Raw genomic sequence first — 24,456 nt, 5'->3', positions numbered from 1 at the left:
GGAGGCGCAGCGCGCCTTTCCCGCTGTCCCCCGACTTGGTTAGAAGGCTGGCAGGGGGGGGAGAGGCCTGCTCCTCCCCGTCGCCAGCCCCGCAAACTCGGGGGACAGCGGGAGGTTGGTTAGAAGGCTGGCAGGGGGAGAAGGCTGGCAGAGGGCTTCCCCCTCCTCCAGTCCCGCAAGCTCCCAGAGCGCTGCCAAAGCTGCACGCAGCTTTGACATCGTTCTGGGTCCCGTTCTGGGGGCTGGCGTCGAGGGAAGCTCGGGCTTCCCCCGCCCCAGCCCCGTGCCGGGGGAAAAATATTTTTCCCCCCCTTTATTCCCCCCTCCCCCCCAATCTAGGTGTGTCCTATGGGCCGGTGCGTCCTATAGGGCGAAAAATACGGTAGTTACCTGGATATGTTTTCCCATGTATTTTGCCTATGCAGTATGATCGTTGTTGGAGCACCCTATCTTTTGAGGTCAGAGGAGTGGCAATCATGGAAATGACCTTTTTGAATGAGTATCCCAATTCCTGATTATGCAGTATTTTTATTCTTATGCTGCTTTTTAAAATGGTTTTGGTTGCCATGTTTTTATTGTTACAATCTTCGAGGTTTATTTTGTTAAAACATGGTTTTCAATTGTGTTTGAACTAAATATTTGGGGTATACATTGGATAAATTTTATATTTGATTTTCCCATTACTTTATTTCAGTCGCAAAATTTGCTTCAAAAATATCAAGTCTTTTCAATTATTGGAGTTAAGATTGTGAATGTCTAATTAGAGTAGTGAATACTGGCTACAATCCAATCTGGAATTATGCACATGACATGTAATCTCATTATAGTGAATGCATTTTAAGTGTGCCTAATGCTCTGCCAAAATATGGCGTTTGCGTCTTGATTGCAGAGATTAGATTTACATCAGTTGAATTCAATTTAGTACGTTTGCATTTTTTCCAGTTTCTAACTTGATCTAGCAGTTGCTTATAATGCAGCTACCAAACAAAATGCCCATTGAGATGAAGTATCCAGGCCCTAAGCCCATTTGGGTTTTCAAGGTCAAAACAAGCATGATGAATTGAACCAGGAAACTTTACTGGAAAAAGATATTGCAAGATGGGTGTTAGATGATGAGCTATCTGTGAGGTCTGCTCACTTTGTTTTATGTCGATTGGTGTTCCCGAACTGTTTTGAAGGCCAATCCCACAACCATCTTCCAGCACCTTACAACAGTCTAACCATTAACATCTTGACAGCAATATAAGCATGATGTTACAGCCTTGGTAATAATGGTTTCAAGTCTGCTTCTTCCAATAAAAAAAAGCTGAGGTTGGTTGTTCTAACTAAATGTCGACCATGCCAACATCATTACACTCTTGCTTCATGCAGAGCACCCAAGAAGGCAAGATGGACAGCGAGCGTCAGAGAATTTTGAATTTGTGTGGTTCAACTATTCCAGGTTAAGTGGGCCCACTAAATCATCTTGTCCTGGAGGTCCCCTCCCAAATATTGTAGCTGATGCTAATGCTGATGGGACTCTTCAGATCCCAGGTTTAATATTCCATATGATGCCACGTAATATCTGGAAAGTGTCTTCTGCAGTGACATTTGGTACAATGTGAGCAGACAGGATTCCCCTTCACATCAATTGCTTTTTATTGTTAATGTTCACCATGGAAAGATACATGTCTTGTGCCTGTTCTCATTTGATTATGCTGAGTGCATGCATGTGGCGCAACAAATGAAGCAGAGCGCTTAAGTATACCCCCAAGTAGTTTATTATAAATATGAGCAGAATGGAGATGTTGATTGTCTTTGATTATTTTTAATGAAGGATATTATAATATGACAGGCTTTACAGAAACCTAACAAACGTGCTTTCTTTTCAGCTAACAGGCAGCAGTTATTTCACCAATTACCGTCATTAGATTAAAATTTCCTTGCGGGCACATTAATGCACATACACATACATATGCCATCATCATGAAGTTCTCTTCTTATTTAGCCAGTCTGTTAGGAATAATGATTTAGAGTGTGCAAATTCTTCCTCTCTGATATAGAAGGAAGAGACTTGGGAAAAGAGAAGTCTTCCTTATTAAAGCTGTTCTTTTTGCAGGCTGTGTGAACTATGTCTTCTCACATGACAAAGTGGGATAGTCCTACGGTAATTGTGCTTGCTTCCATTATGATTTCTTAATATTTATTGCCATTTTGGCATTTTCAAATAACCTGATCTTTCATAGGAATTAGTTGTTTAATAAAGTCAGAAGAGAAGGTCAGTAATATGCTTCTGTCAGATCAGAATGTTTGTTGGCTTTTTCTAAATGAAAATTGATATCTATTTATCTTTTGTTAAAGGTCGGGGCTTGAACGTCTAGCATACAGATTTGGGGTTATTGCTGATGTTCTAATGTTACTGGGCTTTTGCAGTTTAGCCAGTTTTGCCATTTATATGTAGTTCCTATAAACCAAGACTGAATTCCTGCAGCCAATTTTGTGCACAAAAGATCCCCTTAATGCGTCACGTAGATTAATCTACGTTGCAGCATGAAGTTTGACGGCACTGTTTGCATCTGACTAAGTCACACTGAAAATAAACTCATTAGAATCAGTGGATTTAGTTAGTTTACTATTTAGTCATTACTAACTAAAGTCCATTAAGTTCAGTGGGTCCACTATGAATATTCAATACCAGAATTAATGTTTTACAATGAACACACAAGTGGTTCCTGCTTCCTCCTCTCTTAGTGCAGGTGGGTGGGAGCAACAAACCATGATCTGAAGCCAAGATTTGTTCCTGGAACAAACCATGATCCCTGGCTTAAAACAAACCACAATCTCTTGTTTAGACAAATGCTAAAATAGAGATAATGCTTTGTTGCTCCTGCTTGTGCTAGTGGAGAAGCAGAGTAGATGTGATCTCCATGTTCATAGAAAACCATTTACTTATGGCATGTGAACTGGGCCACTGTTCCCAGTATCCTAGTTATGGTCAAGGGAAAGTGTGAATGCCACGGGCTCTTGCATAGCCTTCCCTTTTCTCTTCCCAAGCACATTCCTCCCTTGCTTCTACAGTTCCCTTTAGTCATGATGAAGTGTTAGGTTGACAACACCAGCAACCAGATTTTCCTCTTTAACCAAAGCAGGGCTAGACCAAGACATCTTGCAGCCTGAGTTTGTTTGTAGTCTTCAAGAAGCAATATGGAAATTAGAAACAGTAGCTGTACACAATTTAGTTTTGCTTGTATGTAATCAAACGTTTGAAAATAAAAGGGGGAAAAATAACATACAGAAACTTTGGAACACATGTGAACAAAATAACTCATAAGTGGAATGATTCATAATTGTGTTCTTCTAATTAAATTATATACACAATCCCTTTATTCTTTATATTGACTACAGCTCCTGTCATCCCTGACAGCTGCCCATGCTGGCTTGAGTTGATGGGACTTAGGAGTCCAACAATATATGGAGGGCACCACATTGACTGCAACTGCATTAAACCATAGTATAAATATACTATTATTTTACTATGAATGAGGAATGTTCCAAATGTGCACTGCTGAAATGGCAAGAAGTTCATTCCTCCTCTATTCCTCACATACTATGTGGAAATCAGACATAATCTAGCGCAACTTGTCCTCTGAATCTGAACAAATGGTTTATTTCTCTCCAAACAAACTACAATAGCTAAGTCAAGCTTCTGCTTCTGCTCATGGTTTGCTTTGAGAGAAACAACCCACAAGCCCAGATTTGGATGATATGATAGGCCAGACCATGGCTGGTTTCCTGGCCTTATGGGAACAGCAGGGGAGAAGCGATGTTTTTGTGATTTCAGCAGTGTGCACTGGTTTATTTTGACTGTGGTTTAATTTGACATGTGAACCAGCCTATAGAGTAAAGGAAATGTAACATTTTAAAATTCAAAACATGATTCCTGATTTAGACAATCCTGGATTATTATTTTTCTCTGGAGCAGCTAATCCACTAATTTACGGTTACATGCTGCTGAAGAATACTGAAGGGTTGAAATGTTCCTGGCAGTTGGAATTTTTATTTACAATGTTTATTGGTGATTAGATTTATTTTTCTCTGCCTTGCAATAATAACATTATTTTGCCAACAGTGTGCTCCGACTCTTTTGTATTTTAAGCATTTTACTATTTATTTATTTATTTATTTGATTATGTACAAACAATAGCAAATGGTAACATTTCCTGTTTTAGTGTGTGTGTGTGTGTGTGTGTGTGTGTGTATATATATATATGCAGGTTTTGGTGTCTTCGGGTGTCTTCCCGTGTAAGAGTCGGGGTGTCTGTGCGACGTTTCGACGAGGTCTCACTCGTCATCTTCAGGCTGGTGCTTTCGGCTTCTTGTTACTGGAACAGAGCAGAGTCTGGTGTTTGAGTTCCTATAAATACTGTTGAGGGGTGTGGTGTATAGCCTCCAACGTTCTGGGCAGAGAGGAAGTTCCTAGATTAGTGTGCCTTTTCTTCTTTTGTTCCTTAATTACTTGAGGGATATCTTGGGTGATTTCATGAGTGATATTCTGAATACCACTGGGTGGGTCATTAAGTGTAGATTAGTTGCTAAAGCTTTCGTGTCTTGACCTCTTGAGCTTGTGAAGAGTTTTTCTGAGAAGATGGCTGTGCTGCATTTAGTTGTGCTCTGGCTTGGCTTCGTGTATAGGGGCGAGCTGTGGTTTTGTGCCTTGTGCCAGCCAGATCTGTGTAGGGATTGCAGGGGGGTGCAGCATCCGGAGGTGCCACTATAGTTTGGCTACTGGATGGAGTCTGTAATATGTCTGTGGAGAGGGTCTGGGTTTGGGTCTGGTGTGGTTGATTGGTGACGGCGTTCTGTGTGTCTATGGTTCTGGTGTTGGTTTTTGTGGGGAGGGCTAATTTCCAGATGTCTGGCAGGCGGGACGTGTCGTCACGCTTGTTCATGTTGTGAGGGTGTTTCTCTATCTCGATGGCTTCCATGATTATTCTCTTGTGGTGATGTTCCATGTTAAAGAGCAATTTGGAATCTGCAAAATTAATTTCGTGTCCTGTTTCTTTCATGTGTTGGAAAAAAGAGGAAGTTTTTTCTTCTTTTTTGACGGCATTCTTGTGTTCTGCGATACGTGCATTTATTCGTCTGTTTGTTTGTCCAATGTACGTGGCTGGGCAGACTTTGCAGGGTATTTCATAGACCCCTTGGTTTTCCAGCTGGATTTTGTCTTTTGGGTTTCTGAGGATATTGGCTATTTTTTGGTTGGTGCAGAAGACTGTTTTGATATTGTGTTTATGGAGGATTTTGCTGATTTTGTCTGTAGTGCCCTTGATATAAGGAAGGAGGGCTATACACCACACCCCTCAACAGTATTTATAGGAACTCAAACACCAGACTCTGCTCTGTTCCAGTAACAAGAAGCCGAAAGCACCAGCCTGAAGATGACGAGTGAGACCTCGTCGAAACGTCGCACAGACACCCCGACTCTTACACGGGAAGACACCCGAAGACACCAAAACCTGCATTCCTGTACCCGTGAAAATCTACGAAAGCATATATATATATATATATTTGCTTTCGTATATATATATATATATATATATATATATATATATATATATATATATATATCCCTTTGTTGCTTTGCTTACTTAGTACTCAAGGCCAACCAAGTTATTTTGGCACCAGAGGCAGAAAAAAACCTCCTTACACTTCCTGGCAGTATAAATACAATAATAGCAAAGTGAATCATTTATCATTTGCGTTTTTCCTTTCATAGCACCCAGAATCAGCTGCCCTGAGTAGCTCTGTCTAATGGTAGGGCTGGGCCTGAAAGGCTTGAAGTGGGTTTTACACTCCTTGGCTATTATCAGCAATGATAGCATCAACAGTGACGTTCAGTTGTTAAAGGAAAGCATGGAAGAGAGCCGTCAATTCACAAGACAGAAGTGTTAAAACCATATTATGTTCTCCATCTGTTAACCATGGTCTGGAGACTGGAAACATTGTTTTGTTCCAGCTGTACCCAACAGCCAGTTGAATTGTTTCCATCCATTCTCAGCCTGATATACAACAGAACTTCAGAAACTAACCTCTCCTGTCATGATCCCATGGAGCTATTCATCCTTCACCTTAATACATATGACCTCTGCAATGCTGAAATTTTGTGAATGGCGGTGCAAGGTTGGAGCAACAATGCTACAGAGTTGAAACGTGGGCTGGCTAATTTTTCTTTTGAGTAAACTGATAAAAGAACAGAAGGCATGTGGATAAGTAGTTTCTGGGCCTAGAGGACACGTCCTTTGCTGTGGATTATGCAAGATGGCCCAAATTCTCTCAATTTTACAGCAAGCAGGCATTCTGAATACTTTGTGTAATTACATTGATTGTGCATGCAGCTGCAGTAATTTCTTTCTCCGATGACCAGTTCAGGTTTCTAACTGGTCATTTCAGCACACAATTACTGTGATTGTGTATGCAGAATTCTAGAGGTGTGGATCTCCAATATAAAAGGATCTTAAAATCAAATCTTAATCCTTTCAAAAAGGGTATAATTTAAAAATATTCTTGATCTATGCGACAGTACAGTGCTTAGTTTCTCTCCCTTCCAAATAGTTGTGTGTTTTTTTTAGGGGACAGTATAATGGATTCCTAATGAAGCACACCAGACAAATAGTAGTTGTGTTTGACGAACAATTCACTAAATCAGAGCAAAATGGCACCTCGCTGGAGAGAAAAAGGCAGGGATACAAATGGGTCCATAATCATCAACCTATCCTCATTGTCATTGCTCTATTTTTATGTGGCATTCCTACATCCGTCACGCCTTTACAAAATGTGGTACACTTTTTATACACTAAAAGCTTTCTGGTTGGCGGATGAAAAATCTAAAGATGATGATCCTTGCTTTTTCTATACATTCCACTAAAAGCTGAGAATGGTGAACTTGCATAATGGACAACAAACACACACTGCTCATTTTTACTGCCTGCATACTACTGTTAGAATTCTGAGAATCCCAATTGATAAGAAAAATGTTAGTATATCCTGGGTGGTGGTGGGGAATTGACCTCAGTTCCAATGGCATTTTACTCTTCTGATCCAAGCAGTGCCAAAGAGAAATGTTGTAGTTATGTACCATTGAGTGGACCTAGTTTTAAAGTCTCTCTAATACGTGGCTCCCAATATTCAGTTTTGCTCCCATCGTTTCGTGTTATGGGTTTGTGTTAGGGATCCAGAAACAGAGCAGAAAAGTAAGACTCTTCAGATAAGGTCTTCCTTGGTATTCAGAGGCAAAGTTAAATAGACTCCCATCTGGAACCAGTTGGGGCAAGGGATGATCTAGTGTTAACTCCAGGTAGTAGGATCATCAGGGACAGAGGGAAGGATTAGCCACTTTAACTTTACTTAGGTTCTTTCTATAGATGCCAAGCATGGATTCTCCAGTGCCATTTGAAGACTGTTTGAAGACTACACAGTGTTGTTTTTTAAAGAGTGCTTTCATACAGTTAGTATTTTGATTTGAGGAAGTAGAACTGGATTTTCAAAAATGTTCTAACCAGCCTTATTATTCGGTTTCACTTGTATCTAGAAAGCCTTTAGAATGAAATAATCAGTTTCACTCTGCCCAAAATAAGCTGTTTACTCCATGACGACCCCCACCTCTCTCTGTCTGTCTTGTGTATGGGGTGGGTGAGTAAATATAGTTTTCATCAACAGAAACCGAAGTGGAAACCTGCTGAAAAGTTTCATGAGGAAAATCCAGGCTGTCTACTACCTACCCATAACAAATTGTTATGTTCTTAACAAATAGTAAATACCAGGAAAACGGAAGGAGGGAGGGTGTAAATGGTCAGGGAATTGCAGAGTGTTAAGCAATCAATACACTAGTCTCGCCATGTTAGCAGCCAGTACTCTCTGCTTTTGGAAGCCCTAGCACACAAAGCAGGAGCAAAAATTAATTAGACACAAGACTGCGAATAACACTAATTGCAACAACATGTCACTTTTTATTGGCTGCAAGCACTTAAGTCAAAAGAAGATGGGGACTTGGAGGGACTCCAGCTTGCCCCACATGAAAACACTCTGTGATAATAATCAGTTAATGGATGGAGACTGTGCAAAGTTCCTTTCTGGTATTAGCACAGTGGTTTTTCAAGTGAAGAGGAGGGGGATCTTTGAGTGAGCACCCATTTTTCAAAGCTGATTGGCATCTGAACAGCATTAGCAGTCTGGCCTAAACTTACTATTTTTTTATATTTTATTTTTTGTTCGTGCCAGCTCAATTTATTTAGTTAATTTATGCCCCAGCTTTCCCCCATGATTGAACTCACGACAGCATGTATAGGGTTTCCTGGTGGCCTCCCATCTAGGAGTTGGAGCAAGGTGGTTGCATCCTGTGTCCTTAGACCATGCGCTGGAACTATGATATTTATGATTTTTTAAACAAGTTCAAATAATTAGCAAAATGTATAAACGGTGTGCCTATCTTAGTACATGTAGCAGTTTACCCAGCAGCCACATCAGTATTATCAGAAGATAAATAATATCCAGTTCTGATTTGAAACATCATCTGGCATAGTTCTCCTAAGACTTTACCACCTTGTGGGTTGGCAGGGAGGGTGCATATCTGAATATTTCCCTGCACTAAAAACACAAGAAACAAACCCCAAAGCATCTCCCCTCCCCCCACACACATAGAAAATTAGCTGGCTGGTGAGAAGGTTTCTGCCTTATAACTGATGTGCTGGTTTTGTAAGCTATAATTCTTCCCCCATACTGACACAGGATTGGACAGAAATCTAGTTGCTCACTCTCTTTTCCAAGAAGTACATACATATGGCTTCACGGGAATTATTCTGAAAGCAAGTATTATGGACCCAGGTATTTGGAAATAGCCCCTTATGTTTGGTATGCTCATATTTATTCAATCTGTCCATCAACTTGATGTGCACATCCTCCTCACTCCCCTCCTCCAACACTGCTGTCAATGTAATATTAGTGTAGAATAAGAGTTTTCCTCCTTTCTCATTTTATCCTCACAATAATAACCCTGAGATGTAGGTTGGGCTGGGAGAGCATGATAACTGATCCAAGGTCACCCAGTGAACTTCATGCCTGGGCAGGAATTTTAACCTGTGCCTCCCCCAACACCCAGAGCTTTCCAAGCTTTTCATGTTGGTGACACACTTTTTAGACATTTCACAACACAGTAGTTCAGTTTTACTAGCAAACCAGAGTTTAAACTAACCCCTTTCTAGCCTCAGGAGGAGCATGGGGAGTGTTTGTGCAGCATATCTACACAATGCAGCCGATACACTAATGTGTCACAACACACAGTTTAGAAAGCTTTGCTCTAACCACTATTCCATACTGGCTCTTTTCTGGGGAACTCTTCATCCAGGCAACTTAGAGTGGCATACCTTGTCAGTTTGTTTGGTTATTATACATAACAGGATCCACAGAAGCCTTACTTTTATGTCATTTGAAACCTATTTCCTAGTATAGTGATTATGGTGTTTGCATGCTATCTCTTTATATGAATGTCAGTAAACCCATAGGCCATCAATGGGGAAGATACAGCCCTTCAAATGTTGTAGGGCTAAACTCCCATCATCACGGACCATTGGACTTGACGGGAGTTGTACTCCCAAACATCTGGAAGGCCACATGTTTTCCATCCTTGCACAGGAGATGTACTAGGAAGCTTCCAGGAGAACTACTAGGATATTATTCTGAAATTATTGTAAGGCCCCTGGACTTAAACTTACTTCATCTCAGCAGCTCCCAAGGTATTTCATAAATAGTTTGAAAACCTCTCCTGCCTCTGGAATAGCACAAAATCTATCAACACTATGAATTTCAAACATGCAAAAAAAATTCTTCTGCTCCAAGAGGCAGAAGAGGTTTTAATACTATTTATAAAATACCTTGGGAACTGCTGAGATGAGAAAGTAATTTCAAGTAAAAATGGAACAATATAATCAGATCAGTAATATCCTTGTAGTTTCTCTTATGGGTTGTTTACATCCAGATAGTTTTCGGTATCTTGCTCAGAAGGGCTGGGCTTGGGGGTATTTGTGTATGTGTGTGTGTGTTCCCTATCCCTGATAAACATGTACAGGTTTAAACCCCAGCATCTTCAGGTCAGGCTGTGAAACAGCCCTGTTTGAGACCCTGGAGAATGGCTGCCAATTCAGTGCCTAGACAATAAGTGGATTGACAATATAAGGCAGCTTTCTAGCGACTTTAATGGTGTGTTTTCGGCAAAAAGTTGCTGTAAAGCAAGCCTTTTCCAGTCCTGACAGATAGTATCATGCTGTATTTAAGTGTTTATCTTATATTTAAAAACATGTTCTTACGCTGTGATTTAAAAATAAAATAAAATTTAATGCCTGTTGATAAGGGTTGACATGAATATGGTTATGTCTGGATTGGTATATCCAGATCACTTCTTAGGGTGGCATCAGTTTTTATGTATTAATTGTGTGGCTATCAGATCAATAGGATGGCTTTTGTAAATTGCTGCATGTTTTACTGGAGTGGTCACCAGAACGTCTGGAATATATCTTTAGTTTTTGTTAGGGTTTCCTGCCTTTCAGTTACAGAGATAATTTCCCCATTAAAGCAATAGACCTTATTTTCTAATACCATTCATTCATTAGAATGTCCCCTAAGTTTTTCCTTTGTTTGATTATTGTTAGTCTAGCTGCTATGAATAAAATTTGTTTTAACTTGTTGATTTTTTATCTGCTTTTGTGTGAATTTCCTTAAAGACAGGACTTAACCAGTAAGCTTTTTAGTTGTAAAATGTAGTAGCAGAGATTTTACAATTTGTTCTGTTTCATTGTAGCCACTTCTTAAAGATGGGGAGGTTTAAGATTGGCAAAATAAAGCTTTACAACATCATTTATGTGTGTTTGAAGTTAAAGCTTGAAAGTCTATATCCCACTTGATTGTAAAAAACAAAGAGGTTTACAAGAAGATAAAACCATAAGATCACAAAAATACAACACAGTCATACCTTGGTTGCCGAACGCCTCGGAACTCGTACGTTTCGGTGAGTCGTCGGTTTTTGAACGATTTTCGGAAGCTGAACATTCGGCGCAGCTTCCATGGCTTCTGATTGGCTGCAGACGCCCCTGCAGCCAATCGGAAGCTGCACCTTGGTTTCTGAACCATTCTGGGAGTCGAACGGACTCCTGGAATGCATTCTGTTCGTGAACCAATGTACGACTGTACATTAACACTTACAAGAAGTTAAAATACTAAAACAGATTAAAATTCACGCCATATTTGTGCAAGTCTCTGTGTTATGTGCATTGCATGCAAGTAACTGTGAATTTAATTGTACCGGTGGTATAATATTTCTTCTAAGTATTTGTTAGTGGTTAAAAAATATTGGGCAGGGAGGGGGGAGAGCCACAGAGAGGTTTGATGTGAATAGATGTATAGATATAGATATATAATCATTCACAGATGGACTTAGGAAACTTACAGCATTTTAAAATCATTTTTGCAGGTACAGAAGGCCTAGGATTTAGCATCACTTCTAGAGATGTTCCAATTGGCGGCTCAGCTCCAATTTATGTGAAAAACATTCTACCAAGAGGTGCAGCTATTCAAGATGGAAGATTAAAGGCTGGTGACCGACTCATTGAGGTGATGAAATGTTGCAAAGCTGTTAGGGAGTTCTATTAGTCCTTTCAGCAGATTGCCTGCTTTTGTATATCATTTCAGTGAATTTTCTACTGCTCCGCTGCCAGTTTCCCAGGGCATTGTCTTCTGGTCTTTGTGCTTTCTGAATAACAATATTAATAAACACTCATATTCCAGGTAGCAACTTCACTTGCTTTGCAAAAAGCAGTCTCATCTTGAAAGTTTGTTATTTTGTTGGATGGCTCAGTTTTGACTTGGGAGAGAATAATTGGATATGGAATCTATTGCTTTGTTCATGTGCTTAAGTTTTTTTATTGTGGCTCTATTCTGGTAAACAAAATGAACAGTGTGGTATCATAAGTTATAAGGGATAAGGCTGCACTTCCAATATAAATCTATACAGTTCTGTAACTTATTCTTTCTCACGTAATGTCTCCCCGCCACCTGCAACGGTATCCTCCCTAAAGGCTGATTCATTGCAGCCTTTTCAGAAAAATATATTCATACTGACATAGAGCAGTTTCCTATCTACACAACATCAGATTTTTGGACTACAACTCCCATCAGTCCTAACTATCATAGCCATGCTGGCTATGGCTGATGGGAGTTAAAGGCCAAAGCATTTAGAGGGCCCCAAGTTGGTGCTGGCTGCTCTATATTGTCACACAAATTTGAGATGTCCCTGCCTGCTCCATATTAAAGAATGATGAGTGCAGCATCAGACATGCATATAAGGGTTATTGGGATCAGTAGGAGAACTTGGAACCTCAAATTTCAGTGGCACCCTGTGCAATGCCAAAATCTGGCTCCCCCCAGCCTCTCGCCTTATGTGGGATGTCATAGTTACAACACCTCATAAGCTTTGCGCCCATAGATCTGTCTTTGTTGGGATGCTTGGTGTCAGTCCTTTGAGAACATACATATGTACTAGCATGAGATTGGGAGAGTACAGGAGGCTGGTACATAGACACCAAAATTTAGGAAGCAAAAGGTTTATGGGAAATCTGTGTAGATAAAAAGTATGTAACTTAAGTAAATTGTTAAATTTATTACAACTTCTTGACTGAAGGAGTGTAGCTAATAATAATTAGTATGTACCAAAGTACCGCACCAAAGGGTAAAAATATAGAAATCTAATAAAATTGGAAGGGGGGGAATGTAAGATTGCAATACATTTTTCCTAATGCTATTTTTATTATCTGATATTGCTATAGGAAAGACCTAGAATTGTTTGGATTTCTTGAATAGTGTATATTTAACCTATTTGGAGCTCTTTCAAGGTTATTTTTTAGTTTAATGAGTTTTGTAATTGTTTGGCTTCAGATATCTACAGCATTCATTGTAATGTTTCTACCTTTCCCCCAGTGAATTGTTCTCTGCTTTAACCACATCCAAGTTTTTGTCTTGAGGGGATAAATATACAGTCAAAACAAAGGAGGAGGATATGGGCAATTCTGTTGGAATGTGTAGATTAGAAATCACAGTCTGAAATGGAGCAAAAGAAAGGGGAGAAGAGTGAGGAAGCAATGAGAGGAAAGGGAAGTAAGAATGGATGCTCTTTAGTTGGTTCAGAATACCTTCTTTCTCACTGATCTGTGAAAGAACTGTTCCTCAGATCCTGGAGGTGAGATCCTAGTTGTTGTTGTTTTCATCACAAATTTCCTGAGGCTGACCAATGCTTTCAATGAAATTTGCACTGCAAATTCACAAGTGGTGTAAATTTCACTAAGTTCTTCAACTCCATTTGTTATCTCTCTAGGCAGGCAGATATGAGTAACCTTGGCTAATTATTTATATAACAGTTGCGTTTTTCCAAAGCATTTTTTACCAGATGGAGGGGGGCAACATTCCTGATAAGGATAACTCCCCCTGCTGGACACAGGCAGGATCTTCAGATTCTTGTTCCCTCTCCGGAGCAGGGGGAGTCATCCCATCTCTTTAGATGCTAGGGGCAATTGGCTCTCCCTGTGAGAAGCACTTGTCTGAGTACTTGTTTCAGTGGATTTTGTGTACAATCTCAGTTGTCCTCTCTTTAGTTTTTGTTTTCCATTACCCCCCTTTGTTTTTCATCATATTTTCTCTCCTTCCCTGCCATTCTGGGAAAGGGGAGAATGTAGTAGGTGGTTGGGTTCTGGGCCTGAATGCCAGACAACCACCTAAGGATGTCACAGAAGCAACAGGGACAGGAGATTGCATTTCCCCCCTCGTTTTGGAGAGCAGGAGTTCCATTTTATATTTCTCCTCAGCAGTTCTTCTGGAGGCCCCAACAGCTTGAGACCTGACTCCTGCATCTGGGAGTTTAGTGGCTTTCATGTTCTCTGTGCTCACTTCCTGATTCATTGGGCTGAGTTGGGTCTCTATCTTATTCCTTGATGATTAATTGGAAGTTTTGAAGAAAGGCAACAGTGGGTGAAGTCGTGTTAGGCCTTCCTGCATTTTGCATTGCACCTGTGCACTCAGAATGATTAACTTTCCCCTCACGGCGATGGCGAAGAGGAGGGAGTCTATGCACACTCCCTTGGAGGATCCAGGCAAGGGGCCCTAGTGATTCTCTGGGCCAGATGGGGTTGACTATGGAAAGCTCCCCCAATGATTCTGAAACTTTTCTTCAGGCTCAGGGTCCAAACTCTTTGAGGAATCTCTGGAAGTCCACTTAGTAGAGACCAGGGATAAGAAGAAGGTTATGCCTTCTATCAAAAAAACCTGAGAAGAAACCACGTCAGACTCAGTTTTTTCAGGCACCTCTGCAGTTCTCTAAATCTTGACCTTTCTCTTCCCTTCAGTACAGATTGACAAGACAGGAACACCATTTTGGGAGTATTATCATAGAGAGTTTGTGCTACAAATATATATCTGTTAAATATACAAGCAGCAACAAAACATGAGACATGAAGAAACATAAGGACTCGCTGTCCCTTCATAGGTGTTTTGTTGTTTTTTTAAATCCTGATTTGTGCTGGTACTCATGCTGGGTAGAAAAAATAGTCTTAACTGCCATGCCCATTATTTACTCACTTTCCTCTCAGAATGATGCAAAATTATGAATACGACTTAACTTAACAAAGTTTGCAGTCTAACATGTAAAATGCTCCTGATAAGTGAGGCCGAGGAGGAATATGGGCTGAAAGACTGTGAGGGTTAATAAAATTACCCTGCTAATGTCATGCAAACTGTCTTCTTTTTTCTTAGTGGCCAAGCATCTCCTGTATGCTCCATTTCTTTTGTAATTTCTAAGGAGGGATAAGAAATGGCAGCCTCCTCCCACGCTATTCTATTTAAGAATGTTTAAGCAAAAAGTGGGAAATGCATTTACACATTTTTCTCTGTATTTTCACTATAGATTTTGCACTGCTCCAGAGAGCCTGCCACTTTGCCTTATGATCTGTAAGGGAAAATACAACGGTTCCTAATGCAGTCCTCTAATACTGTTGTCACATTATGAACTCATGATGCTTTCACTACTCCATTGCCTTCATATTGAGAGCTTAGAGTTGGAATAAACCATAGGAGCTATGCAGCCTGACACTGCTGCCCAGCGGCTGAAAATTGTGTATTTTAGGTTTCCTTGATGTATGGCCGTTTAGACTTTGAAAAATCTCTCATGTCAGATAATCTTCCTAAACAACATAAAAAAAATAAATGGGGGGGGAGAATAATGAGTATTCAGTCTTACATTGAACTAAGCTGTGCTACTACCTTTTGCCCCACCTAAGAAGAGCAGGTGAAAGGTCCATCTAGTCCACCATTCTGTTCTGCCAAGGGCCAAATAGATGCCTATGGGAAACCTACGAGTAGGATCTGAGGTCAGCAGTGCACTCCCCACTTGTGATTACTATCAAGTGGTATTCAGAGGCAAACTGCTTCCAACAGTGGAGGCAGAACATATCCATTGTGGTTAGTAGCCACTGAGAGCCTTATCCTCCGTGCATTTGTCTAATCCTCTTCTACAGCCATCCAAGTCCACCTCAACTCTACAGTTCTGTGATTCTAGATGATCCACATGGCTCCAAATCCATACTGCTGAATATTGCCATCACTTTTACTGAAGTAAAGATAGTTACTTCCAGTGCATAGCACTTATCTTCTAAAGTAGTTTCTTCCTTTTTTTCAATCCAAAGGTGAAAATAAGCTTAGCCTGACAGCTTCTTGTTGCCTCCTTTGATTGCTGTTATAATAGCTTGCTGAGCACTGAAGTCAAGGTGACTGGTTCTTTGTAATTTTCTGGGTTTTCTGTTACACTTTTCAGCAGCAGCCACAACAAAGAACCATGTTTGCTTTTCTGGGACATTACTTGTCCTCAGCGAGTCTCCTGGGATATCACTTGCCCACAGTGAGTTCTCACAGATAAATGTCAGTGGATCTCAAGCTCCGCCCCTTCCTCTCTTCTTCATCAGCTGAATCTTTTAGCATTTTCTGATGTATGTATGTTCATTATGCTGACTTCTACCCACATTTATTTTGTGCCTTTCTACTAACTGAGCCTCTTGCTTTCTTAACTCTGCTATGTCCTTACAAACGAAAAGCCTCCCTGATGTTTTCTATCATGTCTGGTCAGTTTCAATTCAGTATCCCAGTTTCACTTATCTGTCAGGGCTTCACATGCTCCTGGGTGTGCTTGGATATATTGCAGACAAGCAAGCACACTTATCTTGGCATCCAACTTGTATTGGGATGTTATTTGCAGAGTTGCAATTTGTTTTCCAAATTCAGGCATGCTGATCATATCTAGATACGTTCTGTGGTTGTGTTGCCTTTGGAAGTGCATCATCATTGCCTGAGCCTGTGCAGAAGTAGTGTTCTCATATGTAAGAAAATGCTGATTTTTAAGACTTGTGTGTATTGTATTACTATTTAAATGCCATGAACAAACCACTGAATTGCTCGGCACATAAGTCATTTGTGCTGCTTCTGAACGTAGCTCCCAGTGTTTACCTATGTAAGTGCCTTTCAGGCTGTTTACCAGTATAGCAGCTTCTGAGTGCATCACAGTTTCAGCCCCAAACTATGGCAGAAGGCAGAAATGGCTGGCAGGGAAGGGCACCACAGTGGACCAGCACTGCCTTCTTGCCATATACTGGGGCGAAAGAGCAGTGAGGATAGAGCAATGTGGTCACACCGGCAGCAGCAGTGGCATAGCGTGGGGGGTGCAGGGGGGGCCGGCCGCACTGGGCGCAACATCTGGGGGTTAGGGTTAGGGGGTGCAAATCCACGGGTTAGGGGGTGCAAATCCACGGGTTAGGGGGCGCAAATTACTTGCCTTGCCCCGGGTGCTGACAACCCACGCTACGCCACTGGGCAGCAGTGCTTGATTGGTTCTGCTAACGTGCCAGCATCTGCCCAACTTCAACAATACACTGCCCTGGCATGTGGCAGCAACACTGGTGCTTGGAGGCCAGGTCCATGGCACTGCCACTCTCCCCTAATTGCTCTTGTTGATAGGGGAACACAATGGCTGTTCACACTGCCCCCAGAGAGTGAGAGAGAGAGAGAGAAGAATGGGGAGAGGAGCTGAATTAAAAAGCAGAGCTGGAGTTGCCACAATGCTGTTCTCTGTATCTGTATTTGCTGCTCAGGAATAATCCTGCAGTTTTTTTTCCTGTGTTGTGTGCAGCTGGAGAAGCCAATGGGCTTTCTCCAAATTTCAGCCCCAAACACAGGCATGACTTTTCCCTAAGACAAAATATGTCACCTAGTTCTAGCTTACGGTGTCCTGGTTTGTGCAAAGGACTAAACTATGGTTAACATAAACCATAGTTGAGGAATCATAGTTACAGCAAAACTGTAACTTAGATCTTGTTTGTTAGGTCACCGAAGAGTTAAAAGCACCCGGGAGAGCGGCCAAGCCTTGAGAACATGTGTGTGTGTGTGTGTGTGTGTGTGTGTTTCTTTTCACCTAGAAAATTGGATAACCTTTTGTGGAAAAATTGAGTGTTTTAAAATTTATTAGTGTAATAAGATACAAGATAACGCAGACCCATACACATTATTGGGAACATTGACATCTAGTTACAGGTAGGTAGCTGTGTTGGTCTGCCGTAGTCGAAACAAAATAAAAAAATTCCTTCCAGTAGCACCTTAGAGACCAACTAAGTTTGTTACTGGTATGAGCTTTCGTGTGCATGCAGACTTCTGAAGGTATCTGAAACACAGTTTAGCATTGTAGGTGAACCAGGACACTGTGCTGCTCTGGTTTATCACAACAATCTTCACCTGTTGCACACAGGGTAATTCAAAATCTTTCCCCCACCCATTGCAGGTAAATGGAGTTGATTTAACAGGAAAAACCCAAGAAGAAGTTGTTTCCCTGCTGAGAAGCACCAGGATGGGAGGGAGTGTAAGCCTTATCATTTTCCGCCAGGAAGAAGCATTCCATCCAAGAGAACTGGTGCGTATTTTATTTTTATTTTTATTTTTTTAAAGTGGCTAAGCACATTAGGTGAATATGAGCAAATAATGTGAAGGCCTGCTGTCAAACATGTGCAGCTTGAAGTGGAGCACAGGAAAATAAACTTCTACTACATTTCACATGGACATTTCCTTTTAGCAGTGGTCTCCAAATTGGATTTCCACATTAATATGGGAACTAATGTTTTCAAATCATGGGTGACAGCAAATGCAGATTATAAACTGTTGCATGTACTTTGCTTGAGTGCCTACAGACAACTGATTATTCCCTGTCTTTTGCACTTTTGTGTCCCTGTTGGAAAGCTTGCTGTTTGTCACACTACATGAACATTTCCCCCCTGTCTCAGAGCATTTACAATTAATCTAGAACAGGATGTATGAATGCTATGATTTGGAAATGAAGAATCTGTAAGGGCAAAAATGTGGTTGTTTCTAATATTATAGCTACATGGGAAAGACACCCCACAGTTATTAATTTAGCAAGGCAATTCGGGGAATCCCTGTTGTACAATGTATCTTAAAGAAAATTATCATAGTATATAGGCTGTGCACAAATGTTTCCACAATAATTGCCTTTGTGGGTGTAGCAAATGTTAATTGTATAAAGCTGCCTTATTTTGGACCAAATCATTGTTCAGTATTTCAATATCTCCAGACTGGGAGAAAAGCCTGCCTGAAATTAAGGAGAGTCACTTCCAGACAGGATAGACAATTGGTCTGACTTGGTATAAGGCAGCGTCCTACATTCCTATCCCAGTTGTCTTTACTCAAGACTTCAAGCAACGATGCGACTAAAATTCATTTTTCTTTCTAAGAATTCAAACTCCTCCATCCTATAATAATCTTTCTCCCTCTATCCCCCCTTTAAGTTCTTCTGAATATAAGAACATAGGTCTCTATCTCTCTTTGGTATATTGAATGCTGCAAAAGGAGTGTCCTAGGTGATAGGGAACTTAGGAAATGCAACTTTCCATGCCACTAGTATTCATGCTAAGGACATAGGTACCCAAGAAATCTATGGATGGAGACCAGTTGGTGCCCTGGCATTCACAACTGGACTTTTGACCCAGCAGGAACGTCTGATAATTGAAGAGAAGGGGTGGATTGTTTCTGATTTACCTTCCCCCTGCAGACCCCAGCACGCTCAAAAGCCCTCTTGTGAGTCTAAGATCGCCAATTAGATTCTATGTTATATTTCCCAGCACTCCTCTCACTTGACAAACTTCAGTGAAACTTCCCTGCCACCAACTACCATCACTACCAAATAATTCAAAAGGGTTAATGAGTCATGATGTTGGGACTTGTGGAAAGATAGGAGTGATTGTGGGTACATGGAAAAATATCTGTGTTCAGAGAGCATGATGAAGTCTGCATTTCAGCATAGGGGATGGTAGAGCAGGGTTTATTCTACTTTGGAGGGGGGGGAGATGGTAGGAATGGACAAATCCTTAGTGTGAATGAAATATTTAGAGGAGGCATGGCCTTTTGTACTTGCATGTGGGATAGATACTGAAGCCACAGGAGTGTGTTTACTCTCAAAGATATGCTACAGTGCGAAAACATCCTGCTTCTTCTGGAACAGGTGAAAACTCGTAAATGGGTTGTTAATCTAGAATTGGGAGGGAACTTGGGGGCCAACTAGTTCAACTGCCTACTCAGTCTGCAACGCTGGATGCAGCATCAACACCCTTGACATGGCCATGCAGTGTCTGTGTAAATAATTTCAAGTGAACAAGAGCCTGCTCTCTCCTGAGCAGGTCCTGGGTGAATTCCAGTAAACTGAGCCCTCAAGTAAACTGGCCCCAAGCTATTAAGGGATTTATATACTACTTGTCCTGGTCCTCACTGCAGGAAGGACAAGGCAGACACAGCAAACAGGCACTCATTAAGTGAGTGGTCCCACAAACTTTCTTCATGCTGACATCCCCATGTCCTTTGGAGGCAGAGGTGGCATCAGTGCCAGCTCAGCATCTGATTTATTTTCACTTGCCTTCTCCTTTGGATGCAGCTCCTCACTGACATAAGGAGACACCAGGGGACAACTCCACAGCAGGAGGTATCTGCCTTGGACTGTCAGATGTCATAGGGCAGAACACCCCTCTGCCAATTGCATTCTTCGTCAGGATCCGACCATCCCCTCCATGACACTTCTATGGGATTTGTGACACTAATAGTAGCACGTTTCACTTGCCCCAGTAACAAAGTGACAACCAGTGCAGATCTCTGATCACAGGCGATCAGACATGGTCTCTCACTCAACTTGCAAAATAGCATAATGTGGATCTCTATATTGTCAAATTATGCTGGAAAGATCTCGTGCACACTTAGGATACAGTCACCTCGTAAAGTCTAGACCTAAATGGCAGGCTTGATATGAAAACAATTGTAGAGTGGTTTACACTAATAAATGGAAACACTCTTCCAGGACGTCAGTTCTTATTTGCTGCGGTTGACTCAAAGTTTCCCTCTCCCCATCATCATTTTGCCAACTTGTAGCTGGATTCATTTAGACCCAAGTGGCCAATATGGTTAAGGAGTTCATGTGAAAACAGCACTATTTTGCTTCTGATCAAGAATTTGGGAGATTGCAAGCAAGTTCCATTATATGTTTCTTGCGGCACCAACAAAATCTCCCCCCCCTTTCTTCTTTTTTGCTTTGTTCTCCTCTTGATTTTAGGGATTAGGGAGTTCTTGGCTCAGTTCTCTGTCTTTTGTCAACCACAGTTGGCTTTAACAAGTTATTCCCTGTAGATGAGTTTTGGTTGCCTTTGTCTGTGTGCAGGAGATTAATTAAAATTGCCCCTCAAAGGAGAGTTGTGTTTGCCTAATGGCTCTGAAGCACATTAACATGGCTTGATGGGCAGGAACTGTAAAATGCATCATTCTGTGTGTGCACATAAGGGATAAAATGTTTAAGGAAATACATTATTTTCATGCTGTAAATTCTCCTGAGTTGTATTCTCTTTTTTAATACTATTTTATTACCGGTAATTTTTACAATAACAAAACCCCATCACATAACAACTCCCATATATGGGATTTCCAAAATCCCTTGACTTCTCTCCACTCCCCTTCTTGGTTCTTTTGTTTTACATTTGTTCATGCACATCCATAATATCTTCCATTCCGATCGTCTTTATCTTCTTTGGCGGGAACTTCTTCATTTTCATATTCTGGGATGATTGTGGCTGAGCAACTGCTACCAGATACTGCTCTTTAAAAACATTCAGTCCTTTAAGCCCAATGTCAGGCTTCTGTTTTTCTGGACAAAGATTATTTTAAGCATTTTCTTCAAATCATTATGTATTATTATCCAAGCTTTTTACATTGCCACCAATAAGATGTTCCAATGCCAAGCATAGTTATTGTGAACCATTGAGTTTTTATGGAATGGAGTTTTCTGGAAGGGTAGTCCTATTGAAATTAGTGAACCTAAGTTGTCCATGCCCATTAACTTCAATGGTTCTATTTTGAGTAAGACTAGCTTTGGATACAACCATGTGTGCCAAAAAGAGGCCATGAAAGTCCAGGTGGGCTAGGCAGGAAGGGGGGAAGCAAAAGACGAACTGAGCAGGCTTGAAAGCAGGTAAACTGTTAAATCAGCACACAGGTCAGTAGTATAATGGATTAGTTGCCAAGCCACTGTACCTGGTCAGGGACCTTTTGCCTAAAATAATGGAGGCTGAGTGAGATGAGTAAGTGAGGTGGAATACAAGCAAGTAGTTTCCTCTTTGAATGGAGCGCTGTAATGGAATCGAGAACTAGGTCTGGCTTGCAAAGTCCCTGGTCTTGGCATATTATGCTGTGTAAGGGTGGGACCCTCTATTAAGGACACATTATATCAACCGAAAGAGAATAACATAGGTTAGCACAGAGTGTTTTGAACGTTGTCACAGGTGCATCCTGCCAGTCAGAAGCACAAGGAGGCATTTGTCCCAGCCTCTCAGAATTGGCATATAAAGTGTCACCTGTGGGCATTTGGGACTTTTCACAGTGTTTTTTGTGTAGCTCTGATCTCCTATCCTATGCTCCATTTGAGAACTAAACCCCTTGATAGTCCTCTTCTTAATCGTTGGCAAATGTCTTTTCTACCCTTATTCTTATTTTAATTTTTGTTCCCGCTTCTTCTAGAGTACTGAACAAAGCCAGTCACAAATTCCAAAGGAAACGGTAAGAGTTTTGTCTTTCACGTGTCATGGAAGGTTGCAATGATTTATTTATTTATTTATAATTAGCAAACTTGGGCCCGTCCGTCAAAATAAAAAAGAGGGTGTTTTTTAAAAAACAGACAATTCTGTTCACTGTATAGGCTGTAGGTGGCTCTCTCCAGCCTTAAATTGCATTTCACTTTATGTCTAGCACTTACTTCCCATGTGCTTCACGATCATTTGCGCCTCTATATGGGGCACATATGCATGCAGACAGTTCTTGTTTGGATACAAAATAAGGTATCTGGTTCCTAGAAACTGAGATAGTTTAAGGCTGAAATAAAAACAGAGAGGTCTGAATTGCAATCTAACATTCCCCCTCACAAGCTGTCATTCTTATGTTTTGTAACCAGTTTTTAAAGTAACTCCAGTGTAGTTGAAGAAAGAATATCAGATTTATTTACAAGCTAGCTGTAGCAAAGCTAGCTGCTTCTGATGAAGAATATTCAGATGTATATTACAGGAACAATTAAAGCACAGGGTGTTTCTGGGTTGTGTTTTCTTTTGCTTTTAAAAATGAATCATCATATGAATCAGTACATTGCAATGCAGTCCTGTTTACTTTTCATAACATCTTTCATAATGTCTTCACCTCAGTAAGAATAATGGATATGAAAAAAAGGGGATGAGAGAATTGCTTTAACTGAAAATTGCAATGGAGCATATGGTTAGTTGAGGTTTCTAGGATTTATCTGCTTCACTGTTTTCCTTTTCATATTGGTGATTTGGGGCTTCATTAATGTTGTCTATAGACGTTTCAAAGCAGTGCCCCAAAGCATCTTCGCGTAATGTCTCTTGTGTACAAGCTTTGACAGTGGTTTTAAGGAAAACAATAAATATGATTGTTTGCTGGTTTCTTGGAAGAGGCTCCTAGGAAAGTAAAAGAAGCAGGTGGTGTAGAAGTAGGAGTGGTCATTTAGAAGAGATTGGAACTGTCCAGTAGATTTCACTGACTGAGATGGAGAAGCAAACAGCAAGCCTACCTTCCTCCCCTCAAGTCAAGATGCTTAGTACTCAAGGCTGGCTAAGTTACTTTGGCACCTGAGACATCTTACCTTGCAAGCATCTCCCCCTGCCCACAATAAAATAATAAAAATGCAGTAATAATACGTTAAAACTACTTACAATAAATCAGATCACTAACAGTCTGCCCATTCATGACACCCCAATAGTGGGGTTGGCCAAAGGAGCAAAGTTATCTTTGATGGCTAAGCTATAAAGCACAAAAAAGCAAATTAAGCATTTTGCACCAATGCTCCCATTTTGCTCCTCCCTCCAGCAGGGAAACAAACCACAATGTGGCTGACTTACTGTTACATGTGCACCAGCTTTCTTGGTTGGTTTCCCCCAAACAAATCATGAACAGGAATCCAAGAAGAAACCTTGGCTAAAGAATGTGGTTTGTTTGGAACAGAAGAAATCACGAGCTCTGACTCACACCAAATGCTAAGCCAGCTGCTTCGTGGTTTGCTGGAGAAAGGGAAGATAAAATTGGGAGAGCTCAAGCTTCATGAAGCAGTATGGCGCTCATGCACAACTGACTTAGCTTGCCCATGGTTTACAGAATCATAAAATTGTTGAGTTGGAAGGGACCACGAGGTTCATCTAGTCCAAGCCCTGCAATCTTTTGCCCAACGTGCAGCAAAAGCAGAGCTGTATTAACTCTATAAGTGTGCTCAAGATTGTCAATTCAAATCCCATGTTACATGATGCAAATATACCAGGGGTCCTCTTTGTGGTGGTCTTGGTTATTCTGCATTTACAATCGGGGCTTCTTTAAAGTTTTTTAGAGATCAAGTGTCATACCTGAACTCTTGTCATTATGTGACAGGGAAGTGATGGCTGTGTTCCATGATTTGCAGAGGTGTCAAATGCTAGCAGCCTGGCCAGTAGTGAAAAAAAATATTCTCTAAAATTGCCGTAAATTGAATATGGAGCTTTGGATAGGTGCTAGGAATGCTAGCCTAGGAATGCTGACTGGAGAGAGCATGTGGTAGCATCCCCACTCCCTCAAGTTCCTTAATCTTAAATGCATATCAAAGCTTTTCCAGCAAAAACTCAATGGCATGAGCTTGTTTTGTAATATTTCACATGCTGGCTTCCTTATCTCCCCCCCCCCCTCCAGCCTGCTGCCTCTTTGCTTGGTTATGCATCATTCCCCATTTGGTTCTCCTGCCTCGTGTTGTCAGACCCTTCAGTTTCCTGTTCT

The 24,456-nt window shown here is 41.0% G+C and overlaps 1 protein-coding gene across 3 annotated transcripts in view; it reads left to right on the top strand.

Annotated features, from left to right (window-relative positions):
* The window catches only part of PARD3 (par-3 family cell polarity regulator), a 551,152-nt gene that overhangs the window by 312,734 nt on the left and 213,962 nt on the right, over window positions 1-24,456 (top strand). For all 3 annotated transcript variants that reach the window (XM_082192160.1, XM_082192159.1, XM_082192158.1), the window contains exons 10-12: window positions 11,498-11,637; window positions 17,891-18,019; window positions 22,171-22,209. In XM_082192160.1, coding sequence (XP_082048286.1) covers window positions 11,498-11,637; window positions 17,891-18,019; window positions 22,171-22,209 — 308 coding nt within the window. The remainder of the gene's footprint in view (window positions 1-11,497; window positions 11,638-17,890; window positions 18,020-22,170; window positions 22,210-24,456) is intronic.

This window comes from Podarcis vaucheri (genome assembly GCF_965113315.1).
Source record: "Podarcis vaucheri genome assembly, chromosome: 12".
NCBI classification, from domain to species: Eukaryota; Metazoa; Chordata; class Lepidosauria; order Squamata; family Lacertidae; genus Podarcis; species Podarcis vaucheri.
The sequence above is the reverse complement of the archived record's forward strand: the minus strand, read 5'-3'. Positions and strand labels throughout refer to the sequence as shown.